General features: G+C 33.2%; 2 protein-coding genes across 51 annotated transcripts in view; one reads left to right on the top strand and one right to left on the bottom strand.

Moving 5' to 3' along the window:
* The window catches only part of RIMS1 (regulating synaptic membrane exocytosis 1), a 517,565-nt gene that overhangs the window by 417,071 nt on the left and 80,393 nt on the right, over positions 1-20,101 (top strand). For 33 of the 50 annotated variants that reach the window (XM_055390586.1, XM_055390588.2, XM_055390587.2 and 30 more), the window contains 2 exons: positions 4,652-4,764; positions 10,887-11,053. The exons of the other annotated variants lie outside the window; for them this stretch is intronic. In XM_055390586.1, coding sequence (XP_055246561.1) covers positions 4,652-4,764; positions 10,887-11,053 — 280 coding nt within the window. The remainder of the gene's footprint in view (positions 1-4,651; positions 4,765-10,886; positions 11,054-20,101) is intronic. 50 annotated transcript variants of the gene reach the window in all.
* LOC109027149 (forkhead box protein H1-like) lies at positions 13,823-15,515 on the bottom strand. Its single transcript, XM_055390618.1, has one exon. The coding sequence runs from the start codon at positions 14,802-14,804 to the stop codon at positions 14,124-14,126; it is 681 nt and encodes a 226-aa protein (XP_055246593.1). The 5' UTR covers positions 14,805-15,515; the 3' UTR covers positions 13,823-14,123.

Raw genomic sequence — 20,101 nt, forward strand, 5'->3', positions numbered from 1 at the left:
GGAACAAGAATGGGACTGCACTATCATGGAGCTCTCATTGTGTTGCTATACAGCAAGGAAGCAGAGATGCTAATTTTTTCGTTCACAAAATATGATAGCGCATCATAGTTAACTAGACAGGCTTAAATATCCTGTCCAGGTGTTATCGTGTGTCAACTTTGATACATATATGAGCTGAACTTGTTAAAAAATACTTTTTACATTAATATATTTAATAATATAAAAGTTCTACTTATTTCTGTCCTTTTACAGTCATATTTCATCTAATGCTTGAAAATATTAGGAGGTTTAACAATATATTAATATAAAGTATTTTTTGCCTATAAACACAAACATCTGAAATTTCAAATTCATTTTAATTTCAAGGTGCATAGAGAGAAATGTGAAAGATTTAAGGAATTTTGAGATCCAAACAAATTTATTTTTATATAAATTAAATTTATGAATAATATTTTAAATATATTAATGCAAGTTTAAATTATAAGCGTTCTAAATTATATATAACTATAATGTTTACAATATTTTAAAGCAAATTACAAATATGTGATAAGTCAAAGAGGTTTCCTAGAAAATTACTTTATCTCTTTGAAGGAGGTTATATTATAGAAAATTTTAAATGATGGATTAGGGAAGATTTATTAAGGATTTGTGAGGGTTTTTTAAAGTCATAGGCCTTTTAATAATACAAAAGGGATAGATCTAGAAAAATGCATATAGGACAAACAAGATTATAAAATGATTTTAGTTTCTTCATAGATTTGTTAAAGATCGTTGATAACACTAAATTAGGAATCCTTAGCAAAGAATGTGAAAAGAGTAGTTATTTTAATATCTTTATTTTTAATACTAATACTTTACATTTGAAAATTGTAATAATTACAGTACTTTGTAAATTATATTTATTTTTCTTATCTTGCATACTCCAGTCAGATTCCTTCTTGTTGAGCTTTAGAAGACAAGAAATTATTTCACAGATATGGTTTTCATTTAACTCTTAAAAATAAGTTTCAGTTTTATACTTTCTTAATTTTAACATTGAATTGATTTGTGACATCATAGATTAATATTTAAAAAGCCATAGTTTGGAAAGAACAATGTATATAAAGTTGGAATAAATAAAATGGATCTTGTTCAATAAATACATTTTTGTAAACTAATAAGTGCTTTTTGAAAGTACCATTTTTTTAAAACATAAGACACATAATTCAGTTTGTACCTTATAGTGAAATATTTCAACCCTTCAACCCCATTTTTATGAAATTGTAATATTATATCTGAGGAACTAGGATACATACATTTTTGATCTATAATCACAAAATCTATAATTAATGCTGAAATATAGTCTATAGTAAATACTTTGTCTTTCGACTTTATTATACATAAGCTAAATTTTCATTAAAAGACTAAATGAAATTGCATGATAATTACATTTCTTATAAAAAATGAAAGTTATTATTTAGCTCTTGATTATGTGGCATTTATGAAATTTTAAAAAATAAAAACCACATGGCCTCCCAGTTTTAAATTTTCTATAAAGAAATAGCAACTGGCATTTTAATGATTTAGTTAGTTTACAATACTTACATTCAGAATGTTCCTAAAATGTGAATGTAATGCTAGGATTTGTGGGGTAATTGGAAAATACTTTATTTACTATTTTAGTTTTGCTCTTGGGTTTAAAATTGTTAAAATAATATAAAAATTTTAAATGACAGTAATCTTTTTTTAAAGGAAGATATTTGAGCTGTCTGAGTTACAGTTAATTTTACTTATACTAAGATACTAGAGAGACAGTCACATTTCAAGAATTCAATTAACTTTTAATCATTACTACTATTCTCCATATAAATCATATAACTTATTGGAATCGTGCCTTCTGGTTCAAATTTGTGGTAATTATCTTATTTTATAAATTTGTCTTAATATTTGGCTTGACACATCTGCAATACAGAAATAATGTCATTTTATTCTAGATATATAGTTGAAAAATAAACATGGCAAAATCTTTAGCAAAGTTAAAGAATTTCCACATTTACACTGAAGGTTTTTCAGTGATTATGAAAAAACTTTTACTGAAGCACAATAACTTGTATAAACAGTTATTTCAGAATATGCACTAAGGCACATGTCATTGGGAAATAATGAAAAGTACTAAAAAAAGTGTGTGATATTATGTAATTATCTGGCTTTTTGCTACGAGTAAATAATGATAAGCTATTAGCATTTTGGTTTTGTTGTTGGAATCCGAGAGCAAGCAGTGAGGATAGCATAGCAACTACATCTTTGATTGAGAGTCAAGGGAGTCTACTCATCATTTTGAATCATAATGTTGATTTGAAGATTTTTTTTTTCCTTTCACAGATTAAATAAGGTCAGTTTTAACTTCATTGGGAGTAAATATAGTATAGTAATGATTTGAGGGAGGTAAAATGAAATCATTTAGAACCATTTTTAGATTCATGTTAGTTGTATTACCAGTCTTTTTATGATTTAGTTTTACATTTTGCAAATAAAGATTTAAATGCAGCTATAGCATAAACTAAGTAATCCTATTAGTGTTTAGAGAAATGAAGTGTTGTCCTAGCAAGGTTCAGTCCCTAGATCTGTGTCAGACTGCTTCTGGCCAGTAGCTATTGGGATATAATTATCCGTGTCTAAGTAACCATCTACCCTGAAAATTACGTGGCACTAAAAGTGAAGCTTGCAAAGCTGTAGGCTAATCAATGTCAACATATTTTTAAATAAAGTTAATATCATTTTATGAGAATAGTTAAGCTAACACCATTTAAGTCTGTTTTTATTACAAATTGAGATTGTTTTGAGTTGCTTTAAGCTTTAATTATAGAGCAGAACTAAATTTGCAGTCCATTTGACTTACTCAAAACTCAAAGCAAATGATTGAGCATGTACTCAGAAGTACTCACACCATAGGCAAAAGACAGAGAACAGATATTTTCACATTTTCTATATTGCATATGTCTTTTGTCAATATAACTCACATTTTTCAATAACTGTCTCAGTTTCTAATTACTCTTACATAGCATTTTACTGTATAATACTCCTTTTAACTCCTTATATGTTGCCAAGTAATGAATTTCTGAACCACATTGCTCAAGCTCTCCATTGAACTATCCTGTAATGGTAATAATAGTCACCATTTATTATCTCTGAAGTCAACATTATTAAAGCAGGGGTGTATCATTGCTTAGTTTGCATAACTAAGGGTTGTTAGGGATTTGAGATTGGTTATCTAATTTACTGAATTTAAACAAAGTGAAACATTTTATAATTTACTGATAAAAGTATGATTAAAACAGCCACAAATTCCAAATTTTATTATCTCTTGGGCTATTTGGTCTGCACTTGAACACAATAAAAGTTACAGATTGATTTCTTTTTTTAAAGTGTGTGTTGGCGTTTTATAATCAAGGATGATAGGCCACATTTAGTCATTGCAATGGAAAAAAGATTGTCAGCAAATATCTTTATGAACTGCTTGTAAGAGATAAAATCAGCAGCCAAGTCAATCAAACATATCAACATTTCCATTAACTGGTAAACCATTAGTCTCTTGGCAGAAGTTCCCACTACATCAGTGACCAATAAGCAATTTTCCATACACACACACACACGCATGCTCACACACACACACACACACACACACACAGCCCTACAACTTAAAAATCTGAATACTTGTTGCAGAAGTTGAGTTGTCTGGGAAGTTGGCAAATGTTGTATAAAGTAAACAAAAGTCTCATACAACGTAGGTATAAGCTTTTGAGTCGTTTACCCTACACATGACTGTACCTTAGCTGTTTCTCCTTCATTTGTAAAAACGCAAAATTTAAAGGCAAGGTTTTGAAGTGATGTTGCTGATGGTGGATTCTAACTTAGAATAATTCATACTTTATCAAAGGCTGCAATTCTTGCCCTCCTCTGCTACTTAGGAGATTAATAAAAGCTTAAAAGCATTCTTTACGTATTATAAATTAAAGGGCTAAAAGTCATGTATTCATTTTCAAACTTACGAATTTCGTTTATGTGGTCCGGATATAGCCATAAGGAATAGTGAGCTAATCTTTTAGTAAGTCAGTTTTAAGGACTGGGAAATAGTCATGAGAAGCCACGGACAGAAATTAAAGATTTATAAGAATGCCTCAATAAAGTAGATTCTTACTAATTAAAACAATTTTTAGGTGACTACTGTTAGCTGAGGGTGTTAAGTGGGTGTGTGCATGCATGTAAGCATGTGCATATAGTGCGATGTGCCAAGTATGCATACTTGTTTTCTCTATATATGTACATGCAACAAACAGTTGTTTAAATTGAAAACATATTTTTACAATTAAATTTGGTTTCGCATAATCATTTATGAAGGAAATTGAAAATATTTCATATAAAATCAAGAAATAGAGTATATTTTGTTACTAACATTTACGTTCCCCATTCTGTGTAATTTGAATCATGTTCATCTTTAGATTAACAGTTGCTAGTACTGTATATTCTGCATTTTTGTTTAATTTATTAATCATGTGTTATTTCTAAATTTTATTTAATTGGAGTCATTTCAAAAGCATTGAAATCTTAAACCATTCAGTTCCTGAAAGGTTCTTCACATGTTTTAATAGGCTTCCATTATGTGTTTTTGCAGCAAGCTTAGTAGTGGAGGAGCGAACAAGACAGATGAAAATGAAAGTGCATCGATTTAAGCAGACAACAGGGTCTGGTTCTAGTCAAGAACTTGATCGCGAGCAATATTCCAAGGTAAAATTAGTAGTATCCAACAAATAGTTTCCCTTTTAAAAATGTGTAGTGTGTGTACCAGGCAGGATTAGAAAGCACCGAATTATATAAGAGAAGTTATCATTTGGGCCGGGCACGGTAGCTCACACCTGTAATCCCAGCAGTTTGGGAGGCCAAGGCAGGCACATCACCTAAGGTCAGAAGTTCAAGACCAGCCAACATGGTTAAACCCCATCTCTACTAAAAAATACAAAAATTAGCCGGGCGTGGTGGTGTGTGCCTGTAATCCCAGCTACTTGGGAGGCTGAGGCAGGAGAATCCCTTGAACCTGGGAGGCGGAAGTTGCAGTGAGCCGAGATCGCACCACTGCACACCAGCCTGGGTGACAGAGCAAGACTCCATCTAAAAAAACAAAAAAAGAAAAGGTATCATTAAATGATAGTCCTGCATCATAATTTCTACCAAAGCCAAAAAAACAAAAAACTCTTTCCTCTTGATATTTTCATGTGATATAACTTCATTGAAATATTAACTTGGATTTGATTTTTTTCTAAAAATATGTAAATATTTGATATTAAAATCACTTAATGATTGATTAGCATTAGTCAAATTCACATAAATAAGCAAGAAATATGAAGCCATTTTGTTGCTTTAACATCATTTAAATATTCCATTTAAGATATTAAGGTATATATTTATAGTCTTAAATACAACTTTGGATTGCTATTTGACTATTGATATTTGTGAATGATAAAAATTATGTGATATGAGATTTCTTACAGCTCTGTCTTTAGTAAGAAAAGTAACTGATTTCAAACTTCTAGAAGCTGAAATTTACACAATTTCAAGTGCTGATAAGCATTTAATTTTTATTTCAATAATATTTTCTAAGGAAACACTAAGGAGTTTATAAACTGCTAATATCTGATAATTTTAAATAAAATAGCATAGATTTTTGTTCTTCATGAAGTAATTTTAAATATATTATCTGGTTTATTTACAAGCTTTTTTTCTTTATAGAATACTACAAAAGTAGCAGCAGCCATTATAGGTTGACCTTTGTTGTAATTTAATATCAACAAACTCTTTTGGAGGTAATAAGCTATTAGAAATCAAAAGTAAATAAAACTACACTAAATTAATATTATTAGCTTGAAATTTGGACCTAGAAAAACCTACTTATTTTTAAGCAGTGTAAGTGGTTCATTATCTTTCCAGATATTCTGTGACTAATAAAAAAATAAAATAAAAAGAGGTGGCTACAAAATACGATTTATCACCAAGACTACCATAGAGTCATGTGTGTTTGATACAGTCTGTCACTTTACATGTTAGGTTAGGTGCAGAAGGGCTTCCAAATGAGACAGTGTGGAGGGTCACTGTGATTCAGTGATGCCCAACTCCCTAAGAGTCTTACCAAAAAAATGGTAAGCAAAATAACCTGATGTCCCGTAGTATTGCCTATTTCAGCTCCGTACAGGTTTATCTTGTCTGCAACTTGTTATTTATGGTATTATCACCTAATCAGCCTACTTATCTGTCTTCATAGATATCATCATCGTTTTTGTTTTCTTACTACAAATGCAGTGAGAATTAGAAGGCAGGGTAATTTGGGGTTTTGTTTTCCCTCTACAGTTGGATGCAGTTATTTGAAAGTTTCTTTAAACTGGAAATGCTCCTTTTAAGCTGGAAATTTTTATCAGTTTCTTAGCTTTATTTCAAAAGATGAGGTCAAATAGAACAGCAAGGAGAGGCAGAGCCAGTGTAGGAAACAAGAAAGAGGCAAGTAAAGAATCAGGGTAAAATACTGAAAGCCTTTCTGGATCATCCTGAGCTGGGATTCTGATCATTAATTAGTAGATCCAAAAAATCAACAAAATGAAGTACTCAGAAGTCTAAACCAGCACTAGTAGTCATAGTAAACCACAGGTAGGTGTGCAGACTCCAAATTCTCTGACTCATAACATTAAAAACTTGAAAAGACCTCAAAATTTTCTACTCCAGCTCACTTATTTACCAAATTTATGACAACTGGGGCTCAGAATGAAAGAGGTAATTAATTAAAATTTGTATTAAAATTAGTAGAGCCTCTCTGTATAGTGAAGAGGCCTGTAACAATGGATTTGGGACTTAGGGTATGACTTTGTTCTACTTACATCATTGAAATGAACACATTACTCTAGATTGATTCAAAGGTCTCCATGTGGCTTTCAATTTACGTAAAAATTAAATTAGCATATTCTATCTTTCCTCCCTCCTTTGCATAGGCACCCTTTTTCTTTTCCTCTCTCTCTTTGCATTTGACTATTTTAAAACCTATTACTTTCAGATATAGTACTATGGCTCTGACTGAATAGATACTACTATGTTAAATAAAATTGTAATAACTAAATATGAGATCAAAGATACGGTAGCTTTAAAAACTTGTAAGAATATAGGATAGGAAATTATATAAAATAAAACAAATGATTAGCCTTTTCTTATATGTCAAGTAGAAGATAAAATACTCTCCACATCTCTAATATTTATATTATATACTAACACATACAATAGATTTTTTTGTTTTCAGTAGCCATTTTTGTTAATTCAAGCCTGTTGCATATACTTGAGAAATTATCTTTCTCATTTTTATTCCTCTACATCAAGTATTTTATAACTATTTTATAAAGATCTGTTTTTATGGCTATAATTAAGAGCCAGTATTGGCACAAATTTTATATTCATTAAATTTTGAACTTTATTCTGTTATTGACTCTTTTTTAGTATCTTAATCCATTTGACATTTTGAACGAAGCAATGAACATTAGTTGAAATTTATGCCAAGCCAAAGTTAGTTAACTATTCTCAAATACTTTTAACCAACCACTAGTAGAACTGGACTTTTTTTCAGGGCAAAACATTGTCAGACAACTGTAATTCCTGAGATGCTTCTGGAAACCTAGTATGTCTTTTAGAAGACTAAATGACCCTAACATCCATCCTGAGTAAGGAATTAGGACTAACTTTGCTTTTGAAAAAGCACAACAATGCTGTTTAGGTATCCTTGAAATGTGTCACCGTTCTATTTTTTTTTTTTTTATTGGTGGTATACAGAGTGGCATGCCTTAATGATGAAGTAAAATTCATAATTAGAGGTGAATTCACATTTAGGTACTCACAATTTAAAGAATGTTTATGTTTATGTAAGCCAGGAACAGCAACCAAGAGTGATGTGATGGGTTTTGTAGGTAGCTGAAGAGTGTTTATTATTACTTACTTCTAAAAATAGTAGTATTTAATTATTTCTCTCACATCAATGACTTATTTCCCCTCTGTAGGATCGGTAGACATTCCTTCTGAGGAATTATGTTCCTCAAAATATATTTTATGTATTTCCATTAAAATATTAAATTGTTACATTCAAAATTTAACAGATCATGCCTGATGAAATTCAAAGTAATTAAAATGTTAACATATTAGTTAAAAGTGAATATAAAAGTATTTCACTTTCTTCAAATAATCAATGCGAATAAAACTGTGATATCATATCAGAATGATAGATTGTTCTTTATCTCAATATAAAAAATGTAATATGACATAATTTTTGAAATCCCTTTTTGTCCACTTTCTGGAATAACAAAGGTCTGTATACAAAAAGGTTGAAGAAAAGATGGCTTATTTCCAACTAAAAATATTTTTGTTGGAAAAATATTTTCATATACATTCACATACCCTTATGCTTTAGTGTACACTGCTTAATATTGTCAAACATCAAATAAGGGGAGCATTTGCTCTGGGTATCAGCACAATGCTAACACCCAAAACAGGGATTATTTCATATTCTGTCATGGGCAAGGTATCATCCCAATACATTTGGAGACAATAATTACATAGCATCTCTCTTTTAGCACAGTGTTTCAAAAAACCAATAATATAGGAGTTGTGTTTGTAACACAGCAACAGTGTTAAATTCAGGTTCTACTCTGTGAACATAATTGAGTTTTTAGCACATATACTCTGTAAATTGAAAACAGATCTGATTAAAATGAATTGTGTTAGTCAGAATCATGTTATTAAATATAACTGAATTTGCTGGTAAACCATATTGTCACATTGCTTTCAATACAGTGTCTTAAATCACATTAATTTTAGATCAAACATGAAATCATATAAATATTAATAGCTCAGTTTAGATATAATAACATGAATTTCCTTTGAATTCTAATTTGGCATATGATTTTGAGAGATAAATCACACAATTATGAAAAATCCTTGGGAAAACTAATTGTATATATATCCTATAAGTTGGGAATTATTTTCATGCCTGATATGAAATTCTTTTATCAACACATACACATGAGAGGTAAAGAAATAAAACTCACATTTAGGGAGGCCGAGGTGGGTGGATTGTCTGAGGTCAGGAGTTTAAGACCAGCCTGGGTAACACGGTGAAACCCCGTCTCTACTAAAATACAAAAAACTAGCCAGGCGTGGCAGCGTGCGCCTGTAGTCCCAGCTACTTGGGAGGCTGAGGCAGGAGAATTGCTTAAATCTGGGAGGCGAAGGTTGGAGTGAGCCAGGATCGCGCCACTGCACTCCAGCCTGGGCAACAGAGGGAGAATCTGTCTCCAAAAACAAAAACAAAACTCACATTTAAATGTTTCAGTCCTAAACTGCTCTCATGTAAGAAATTATTAAATAAACATGAGACCTTTCTCTAGGGTAATTTTTAAGTGTTATTGTCTGATCTTCTTTTTAGTACATATAAATCCAGGTTGTAGCATCAGTTAATTTAGTATGTTTTAGCAAGACAGTTCAAATTCATTAAAATTCCTCTGACATGGAACATCACAAAGGATAGATGACTTTTTCTACAGGTTTAATAAACATTTGATATTTCATACTTTATTTCTCATAAATCTAAAATTAAATTGCTTGCTAAGAAACAAACACCCATATGTTATTTTGTTTTACAGAAGAAGTTATAGTATCTTACCTTCCAGTACCTAAGAAAACTACTCACATTTTAGGTATCTTTCAGTTATTTATAGTTATGTAACCTATTTATTACAGTTATAACATATATAAAAATAATATGTAATATATAAGTTATTCACTGTGTGGTTCATCACAATAAGACAGTGAAGTAGAAATAAGAGTAAATTAACTGCTTTGACAGCTTTGCATATTTTAATCTTTTATTTGATGATTCCTAAAATTTTAGGAAATGAATATCGGAGACAAATTTAAAGGCATCTTTGAATAAAAGATATAATGTACAATGAAATTTTAATAAGGATCCAGTATTCTACTTTTGATACTAAGTTAATAGGTTACATCTGAAACTGTCTAATGAAGCCATAGTAGAAAGGTAAAGACCAGTCACTGCCTCTTTGCTCAGTTTATATCAGCCCTTGTTTTTGAAAAGTTATATATTTTTAAGAAATGTTAGAGACACTATAATGTCTTAGAAAGTATTTAACTAAATTGACTAGTTTTAGAAAGTATCAAAAACTATATACAGGTGGAAGCAGTCTATACAGGTCAAGTATCCCTTAGGCAAAATGCTTGGGACCAGAGGTGTTTCATATTTTGGATTTTTTCATATTTTGGTATATTTTTTCTATATACATTATATATTTTCCAGTTGAGCATCCTAATCTGAAAATCCAAAATGTTCCACTGAGCATTTCTTTTGTGCATCATGTCAGTGCTTAAAAAGTTTTGGATTTTGGAGCACTTCAGATTTTGAATTTTTTGATTAGGAATGCTCAGCCTATACTTTGACTAGAGTAGAAGGTGAATAAAATGGACAAGAATGAAAAGGAAAACAAAAAGGAGAAGCGTATGTACTAGAAAAAAATGAATTATACACTTTTGAGGTTCTAAATATGTACAAATAATTTAATGACTTTTCCAATCAGGCATTTAATGATTGTGTTTAATTTATATTTCAGTCTTCATAAGCCATCTCTTACCACTCAAAGGATAATGTTTTTATATTGGAAATCATATGGTAGTATTTGGATTATTTTAGATACTACAACTACTTTTATGAAGGTACACCTTTATTTGGTGTGGGCTAAGTAGTCATTCATCTCACCATCTATGTTTTTTCCATTGTCTAATGATGGAGCTCACACTTTCTTGTTTTTAATCTTTAGTATAACATACATAAAGATCAGTACAGAAGCTGTGATAACGTCTCTGCCAAATCATCAGATAGTGATGTCAGTGATGTTTCCGCCATTTCCCGAACCAGCAGTGCCTCACGCCTCAGCAGCACAAGCTTTATGTCAGAGCAATCTGAGCGCCCCAGGGGTAGAATCAGGTGAGTTGGCAATACTGTTTATATAAACTGGATCTTTATCTGTGATATAAAAATACAACTAGCTTCCTGAATATTTTTTCTATAATACAGTTTAGGTCACAGTGGGTTAAGTATTTATCGACTACTATGTAGTATTGCCAACAGAATGTTTAGTATTGACTACTATCAGATACAGCTTATAACCCTAGTCACAATTTTAGAGATCACTCTGAGTCACATTTGTAGTAGTTTCCTCTAATATGATTAAATTCCCTTCCTTTAGTCCAACATCAGAAAGTGTATTCTTTAAAGGGACAGACAGTAAATATTTCAGGCTTTGCAGAACAGTCTTTGTGGCAACTACTCAACAATGTCATTATAGTGTGACAGCTATACAAATAAATCAACATGGGTGTGTGTGTGTATGTGGGTGTAGTGGATGTGTTAACAAAATAGACATCCCTAGTTACGTTATGAGTTGAAAGGCATTTGCGTCAATTTTGTTTAAGTCACCAGTAGTGCTTTTGTATTCTTAAAAGACAAATACCCTGCTGAAAGGGAAAAGACCCCAGACATCCAAGTGCTGTCTAAACTAAAGCAGATTGATTATGGACAAAACATATTTTGTATTAGTTCTTTACTAGTTTTCAGAAGTCAAAGTTTCATATAGTTATAGTTGTGTAACCTAAAAATTTATTACAATTTAAGGAATTTTGGTGTTGAGAGGTCCAATAAATATGTGTTAAAAATATGAACAAACACTTTTCCAATACTCTGAAAGTCTGATGTTAGTGCACATTTTGATGATGTACAATGAATTGAATTTTGAAAATTCTCTCTTGTTTATTGAAGCAAATTAAAAGTAATCATCCTGCTGTTATTTAACAATTTCATACTCTGATAATCTAACATGAGCAGTTTCAACTGATAAAGATATTAGTAGAAAATCTTTTATCTTTACTTTTGGTGTTCTCAGCATCTGACTCTAAAAGAATATAAAGTTCTTTAAAATTTAAGGAAGAATTATAAGAGCTCAAGAATGTAGCCATGTTAAGCTAAGATCAAGGGGTAAGAAGTATTCTTATAGATTCCTTTTTATTGAATTCTTAATAAGATAGAATGTTTTTAAAACTGTTGAATTACCAAAGAATGTAATAAATAGGATGTAACCAAGGACTTTTTTTTACCTTATTCACTGAAAACAATTTGAAGTAATTTTTGTTTATATTCGCTGTAGAGCCAAGTACCTTGAGCCCTATGCTTTAAAGTATTACTAGTGAATAGAATTTGTATTACTAACCAATTGCATAGAATAACTTGTGAGTTCATTTTCATTCTCCTAAAATTTCAGAAGTAGGATTCTTCAAAAATTTATCTTCCTATAAAATTTGGCTATGTGATTTCTTTTAGAAAGAATAGGAAAACAATGACAAGAGACTATGATTTTATACAAGGAGAATGGGGAAAACTACATGTTAGTAGTGTATTGGAACCAGTGTTACTTTGTGGAGAACGTGGCAACTCAACAAATCAGCATGGACTATAACCATATAATGACAAGAAGCAAAAGATAGAGGATTTTTTTGCTTAATTGCTTCATATGAATTTTCATATTTAGTGAAGATGGTGGGAAGAGGGGTGGACCTAAAAAGAGTATAAATAAACTTCTTAGTGATACATCTATTTTCTCTAAGCACTTTTTTGTTTTCAGCTTCCTTTCCCTTCTTTGTAGTTTAAAACCCATATAAACTGAGAGTTTATTTTATGTAAGTGGATTATGTAAATTTAAGCACTACAGCTAATAGTTAAACAAGTTTCCCCTTAAGCTAACATAAAGAGCTACTTTTCTTGTAATCTCATACTGTATGTCAGTGATTTGTCATATGCGGTACATATTTGCTCTTAGAATAATTAGGAAGAGTAGAGAGAAACAATAAGATGTGACACGTCTTCTCTTCTGACATTCGTAGACTAGTTATCCCTTCATATGCATTCTTCTGTCTACATATTCTCATAGACACACATGCAGCAGTACACACACACACACACACACAGAGGCACACACACACATGGAGTTATTTTGCTTCCATCATCAATCCTGTGGTAAAAACCTGAGAGGTGATAGTTTGGAATGATAAAGAATAAAATGACATCAGCATAAAAACATCAAAGTCCTGTGAACAAGCATTGCAGGCTCTTCAGATGTAAATATTCCCTGCCCTTATAGGTAACACTATGAGGAATAATTTTTCTTAATATATTACTGTTTCTTCTTTATTTTTTAGCAACTAACATCTGCATAATTTTTATAGTTCTGTTTACTCAGCTAATTAATTATAATGATAGAATATATTTACATATAAGTGGTAATAATAAGCAGCAAAGTTTTTAGTTCCTATCATGTGTAAGGACTTTATTATCTTCTTTTTAAAACAAACAAAACAAAAAAAAATTGTAAATTCCTGTTATCTTCCCCACCACCATGACCCTGTAGGGTCCAGTCTACTCCCTAACCTTTTTCCCGAAAAAGGTGCTACCTCCTTCCCAGACAGATGAGAGAGGGCAGGACTTCAGGCTGGATCTACCATTAGGCTCTCCCTCCCCCAGCTTGGAGCACAGGAGGGGAGGTGATACCTGGTGACAGATGGATGGGTGGTGGACAGAGAAGAGGAGACAAGGAAGGGCTATTCCAGGCTCAGCCCTGCTCCTCCAGCCTTGCCTCTGGGTGTAGGGAAAACAGAGGCATGACCAGGATCAGGGTCATGCCCAGCTGGCCACAACCACGTGTGGGGTAGTCCAGTAAATACTGTGGATGCTCAGCAAGGCTGCTGCCTGGTGTTTTGAGGCTGCTGTGGTTGCAGACACCCTCCTGGCCTTGGCTCCCTATCAAGAAGCTGGGGATGGGAGGTGGAGGGAGGAGGAGCCCCTGCCTTAGGAGCCTCACAGGCTGCACCAAGAGAACAACCAGCCTGGAGCAGGAGCCACCAGGTCCCAAGCGTGGCTGACCCAAATGTCATAGATGCTTTTATTGGGTGGCACGTCCTGGAAGAGGGTGTCTAGATCCCAGAGCAGTCCTGGGGGCCCTCAGGTTTCAGAGGCCACTCCCTAGTAGGCAGGGCTGGTTGACGGTAGACACTGGGGACAGTAGGTGGGTGGTGGTGCCAAGGGCATTACCACATTGGGAGTGTAGATAGGCAAGTAGGAGGTGGGCAGCTGCCCCCAGGGGGAGGCCCTGTGTCCCCCACTGGACAGCCACCCAAGAACTGAGGTGTCCTGCAGTAGAGTGGAGAGACCAGGCCCTAGGCTGTGTGGAGAGGGTCGAGGGCCCAGTGGCTCCCTGCTGGGAAGCCTCCCCCTCCATTCTTATGGGGCTGGGAAGAGGGCAGAGAGGCCACAGAGGCCTCTCAGAGGAGGGCAGGGGTGGGGTGGGCACCACCTCCTCCCCACTGCTCCCCATGCCTGAAGGAGCAGGGCTGCTCTGTGGCACCAGTCGCGACCAGGGTGCCCCCTCCCCAGAGTTCCCTAGCAGGGACTTGATGCTGAAGCCCTCACGGGGTGGCAGCAGGGGACTGGGAGCATCTCGCAGCAAATAGGGCCCCAGGTCCTTGGTGAAGGCTCCACATGCACCCCAGTTCTGCCGGCACCTGCACAGGGCTGTGTTCTGCCACCATAGCGACTCTGCTGGGATCAGGCTTATGTCGACTGCCCAGAAGTTGCCCTTGGCCTGGAGCTTTGCAGGGTCCACAACTATACATTTAGTAAAATTTGGCATTTGATGTCAGTAGGCATAATAATCAGTAAGCATATACTGAAAGGAATGTTCTTCTATTTATTTGAGGATTTTAAAACAATATAGGTTAAATTATTTTATATTTTAAGTTGTGATAACAAATATAGAAGTTAATATCTTCTGGAATGTCAATCTTGATATTACAGTTATGTTTGAAAAGTGTTATAGAAAATAATTTCAAATGCCCCTTATTTCACAATAGTTCTTCAATTCAGTAAGGCAATACAGGATAAAATTCAAAAGTAATCCTTGGATTTTTGTGATGCATATGAAAATCTTGAGTTAGAGTTATCTATATATCCAATACATGAAGCTTATTATCTACACTGTTCGGAACTTCAATTGCTTTACTACTCTTTTGCCTATTCGATTTGGTGTTTACTGAAAATGCTCAGTTAAGATCTATGAAGAGGATTTGTCAACTTCTTTATTATTCTGTCCATTTTTTCTTATATGAGATTACTTAATTAGGTTCAAGTTCAGAATTATTTTGTCTTTCTGGCGATTTAACCTTTTATCATTATGTAATAAATCTCTTTATTCTGTATAATATTATTTTGTTTTAAAGTCAGTTTTTCTTACATGATAACACAAGCTATTTTCAGTTAGTGTTCAATCTAACTATTCACTGTTCACATCTTTTTGTGTCAACTTTTCTATGACCAATGTGTTATACTCGCGTAAACAGCAAATAGCTAGGTTTAATTTTTTTCTGACCACACAATCTCTATCATTTAATTGGCTAGCTTATGAATTTGCATTTATTTTGATTCTTATAGACTTGGAATTACTTCTATATTGGTGTATGCTTTTAATTTTTCTTATTCTATTTTTTCTCTTTCCTGATTGGTTTTTAATTGAATTATTTTTCTTTCATTTCCCCCCTCCATTACACTGGAAATTATGCAGTTTCTGTGATTTTTACTGACTAGTTTCTCAAGTATATAAATTTTGTTAAGTAGTCAACTTAAAATTAATAATTACCTCTACTTTCTCCTAGGAAAAAAAATGACTGTCATATGCTTCGCTGTGCTACTATCCCTCCCCCATTTGCATATTCTTGTACAATGTTTTAATTATAGATTGGTTCATTTTCCCCTTATTGCATGTTATTTTTTTAAATGCCTTATATTAAACCGTATGTATTCTAGTTTCTTTGCTAACCATTTTTCATGCATCTTAGACCTTCATTCTGGATCATTCTCCTCTCTGAGAAAAGTACATTAGAAAGCCACCAGTGAGGGTCTGTGAGAGCTTAGACTGAGACACACGTTTTTCATTGTTGTTCTTTAAGGGTCTTGACTCACGAGGATTTCAGTTCTAACTCCTCACTAGACCTGAAAGGTTTCCAAAGATTCATCATTCACTTACCGACCTGTTTTAGTTCTCGTTTGGTTTTTGGCTAAGGACATATGCCTTTCTTTCTTGTGACCTCAAGCTGGTATTTTAACAGGCATTTGTTGTAATTTTCCCATCATAATTACTAGGCATTTGGAAGTGAAAGGATTTTTTAGAATCAGAATATATCGTCTACCATACTGCCAGAAATAGTTCATATTTGATGTGTTACCATTTTTTTAATTTTTTTTTAATTTGCTTACTTGAAAAGGATAATATTTAAAAATAATTAATAAATAAGAAAAAACATGTAGGTGTGAAAAGTAAGAAGGATCATGGCCCTGGAGACTTTATCCCAAGTTAGAGGGCAAATGCCAAGGCAGAGCAAGCAGAGTTGGATGTTGAACTGGAAGTAATATCTAAGGGGCTTAAGAAAAATAACAATCAGGAACATAGAAGGAGATGGTGAAGGGAGCCAAGAACTGGAAAACTTTCAGGAAAGAAGAGAGCGCCAGCAGAGACAGGACCATTTCAGTCATGAGGTGTAATGGACGCAGCAGAATGAAGAACTAATGTGGGAGGTAAAGGTTGATACAGCTCAAACTGAGAAAGAGATTCTGAAGTCTCAGAGGATATTGAATATAAGGGAGAAGAATGAAGTGAGCCTGAAGTTAAGGGAGTGGTTAGTGATTGCTGAATAAACAGCATCTTGTGATCAGAGTTCCTATGCCAGGACAATGTGAAGACTACCAGCCTGCCCTTAAAGACTGCTTTTGACTCAGATGTGAATCTTTGGTTCTGTCAGCTATGGCTCAGTACTTCTACTAACCAATATTGAGAGCTTCATTCAACAAGTGTACAACTTCTTTAGACCTTGATTTTTTTTTTTCACTTAGTCATACATTTATTCATTTACTTATTCACCAGTCATTTATTGGGTACGTCTTATACGCAGGTGCCGTACACTATCTAGTATAAAACAAAACACATGATTCCGAGATCTATGTTTTTAGTGGATTTTCATACAAGTGTAATAATAATATTAAATGTATATTCGTCTGAAAAATGTGAATCATACCTGCCACTCCTACCTTACCAGACTGTTTGAGAATAAAATGAAATAGTGTATATCAGAATACTTTGAAAATATAGCATTGTGCTTTATAACTCAGTTACTGCATACATGGTATGAAGTATTAGATAAGTTACTTTATACTTTTAAGTCATCCTTGAATGTCTTATGAGAGACGGCTAACACATAATATAGTGCAACAGCATTTAAAATTCGAATTTTGATTACTAATATTTAACTTACCCACTTCACAGTGCTTCATGGTGAGTTGGATGAATTTAACAGTTGGATTTGACACTTGAAGAGTTCAGTTTTATTAGAGTGATTTTCAAAGTTATGCCCATGGACTGTTGGTGTTCTAATGAACCTTATTGTCTCCAAGAATTGCCTGATAGACAGGAGAAAATTGTCCAAAGAGCAGGAGAAAAACTAAACGGGGAAGAGAATTCCTAGACTGCAGGACTTCAGCAACTTCAACTAAAGCAGTTCTACTAGTATTTGTTTAGTACAACAGAAGTCTGTGAAGTAGTTTATTTTTAAAAAGGAAGCCAGGCACTGCTGCTTTAAAAACATATTGTAAACCAAAATATATGGCACAGTAAATTCTAGTGCTGTTACTTCCAAGGAGAAAATTAAAATATGAGATGTGATTCTACTTCTCTAGTTATTACCTGTTTTTAAAATTCAGATAGTACCGTAATTTGGCTGAAGGATTATGCAATGTATAGTGAGACTTCAGTATAATACACTAAGAAAAAACAAATTCCAAAGAAAAAGAAAACTAGTAGAATGTTCTATATTGGTCTTAGTTGGTCTGTTTTTCTACTATATATTATGTTTATTATACACTTGGTATATGAGATAAATACTTATTATTGTTTTTTAGCATTTTAGCTTTAAATAGCATTATATAGATTGTCCAGGGAAATATATATTATTTCCAAGCTCATTACTTCAGCTTGTACAGTTAATAGACTTTATACTATGCTTTTTTATACTACTCTTGATATATGTTCAATTTAAAGCAATATAGTAAAATTTTTAAAGTATATTTTTACTTTATCATTTTATTCATTTAGAAAATCATCATTTAAAGCTTTGTTTCTTTACTCATTTTAACATATGATTACCTTGATTTCAGCTAGACTCTCTTAAAGCATAGATATGATAACCAAGTGTGGATTGATTGATATTTGCTAACTGTATATGTACTACTTAGGCAGCATACTGAATAAAGAAAGCATAGACCTTGATGTATCCTCAAGATGGCATACATGCTATTTTCTTATAATTAGTGGAAATATTTTCAAAGCTTTCTGAATCACTAATACAACAAATTAGTTGTATTATTTGTTACTTTGTAAACTGCAACAGATATATCAAGGCAGCATTTGTGTGTATTCATCTTTAATTTTATGACTTTATTATTTGTGACTCATTTATATAGTTTTATGGTCCATACATGATGTAAGTAATTGTTTTCTCATGTTTTGGTATTCACTGAGTATGTATATCAGCTTTTGTTTAAGTATGTGTTTGTTTTTGTATGTGTTGCATTTACAATAGATTAGAAATACATGAGCATATGTATTTTTAACTGGTTGCTTGTAAAACAACATTTCTTAGAACAAGTATGAAAACATTATCGGCTTGTTTGGTATTTTAACAGAATAATTATATGCTTTTTACACCATTATCCACCCAGTTCCCAAATCGAAAAACTGGAAGCCACCCAGATTTTTACCTCTCCCCAGTCCTCTTCCTAATTCAATATTTCTCAATCCTTTTTTATTATCACTCCCCTAAGGGATCTTTTAGGTGTTCCTTTCCTAATTGCCCTCCTTACATGAAATTTTAATACTAGAGACATACTATTTATATACTGCAGGCCTTTGGAGGACCACTAACCATTGTATTATCTAAGATTTTTTTGTTCCCTCTACCTTCACCAAGAATCAATTATCCCGTTCTGGGGACAGTATCACTCCCAATGGGAGTGCATGTTCAAATGAGTCATCAAGGCCTACTCATTTTACTTCTCAAAGAGATCTCATGATCACAGATTTAAAGTTACAGAGAACAGATGTGTTTACTCACCTCAATTTTATAAGAAGACTAAAAAAGACTAAAAATTCCATCTAACGTGAAACTAGGATTTGACCACATCTGTAAATAATAAGCTATAGAAAGCAATTTTCAAATTCAGTGAAATCTGAACCAAAATGAGAGGAAATGCCAAAAATAGATGCTTACTTGTTCAGCTATTGAACAGAATGTGAAGCTCTCTAAAATAAATGTCACAGCCTTAAAAAGCCCAACGAAAAATTCCCTCCTAGAATATGTAAGAGCTAGGGGAAGTTTTAGCCCTGGAGCACCTTGAAACAGTAGTTTATACCTCATAGTAGCAGACTACATGGACTCAGAAGAGGACCATCTCAGGTCTGCCATTCTGTGGCAGAAGCAGGGTATTGGGGGACTGTATATAGGAATCAATGTGGCAAAAGATATTCAGTATAATTTACAAATAAACTGGTATAGCATGATTTTAACGTATGTCTTCATTATGAAACCCTATGAACATTTTGATAACAACATAATTGGTCTAATTCTACCCTTATTCAAAAATAAGCGATAATATTACATGGTCACAGTTCCCCAGGCATGACAATATAGCTTATATCAGACTAACTTCTCCACATATAAAACTATAAAAGCTGAACAAGAACAAATAATGAACAACAACAGCAAAAACTATTGGAAGGCCTTTGAGAGCAACAAAGCAGGCAGAAATTTGAGTAGTTTCAATTTTTGAAAGGAGGGGAAAACACAAGGTAAGTGGTAAGTTCATCCTAGTTTCCTCTGAAGTTAC

Source organism: Gorilla gorilla, chromosome 5 (genome assembly GCF_029281585.2).
Source record: "Gorilla gorilla gorilla isolate KB3781 chromosome 5, NHGRI_mGorGor1-v2.1_pri, whole genome shotgun sequence".
Taxonomy (NCBI): Eukaryota; Metazoa; Chordata; class Mammalia; order Primates; family Hominidae; genus Gorilla; species Gorilla gorilla.

What these genes read in the sequence shown, in the direction of transcription:
- LOC109027149 (XM_055390618.1), bottom strand. Translation starts at nt 14,804, where the DNA reads ATGCCAAATTTTACTAAATGTATAGTTGTGGACCCTGCAAAGCTCCAG.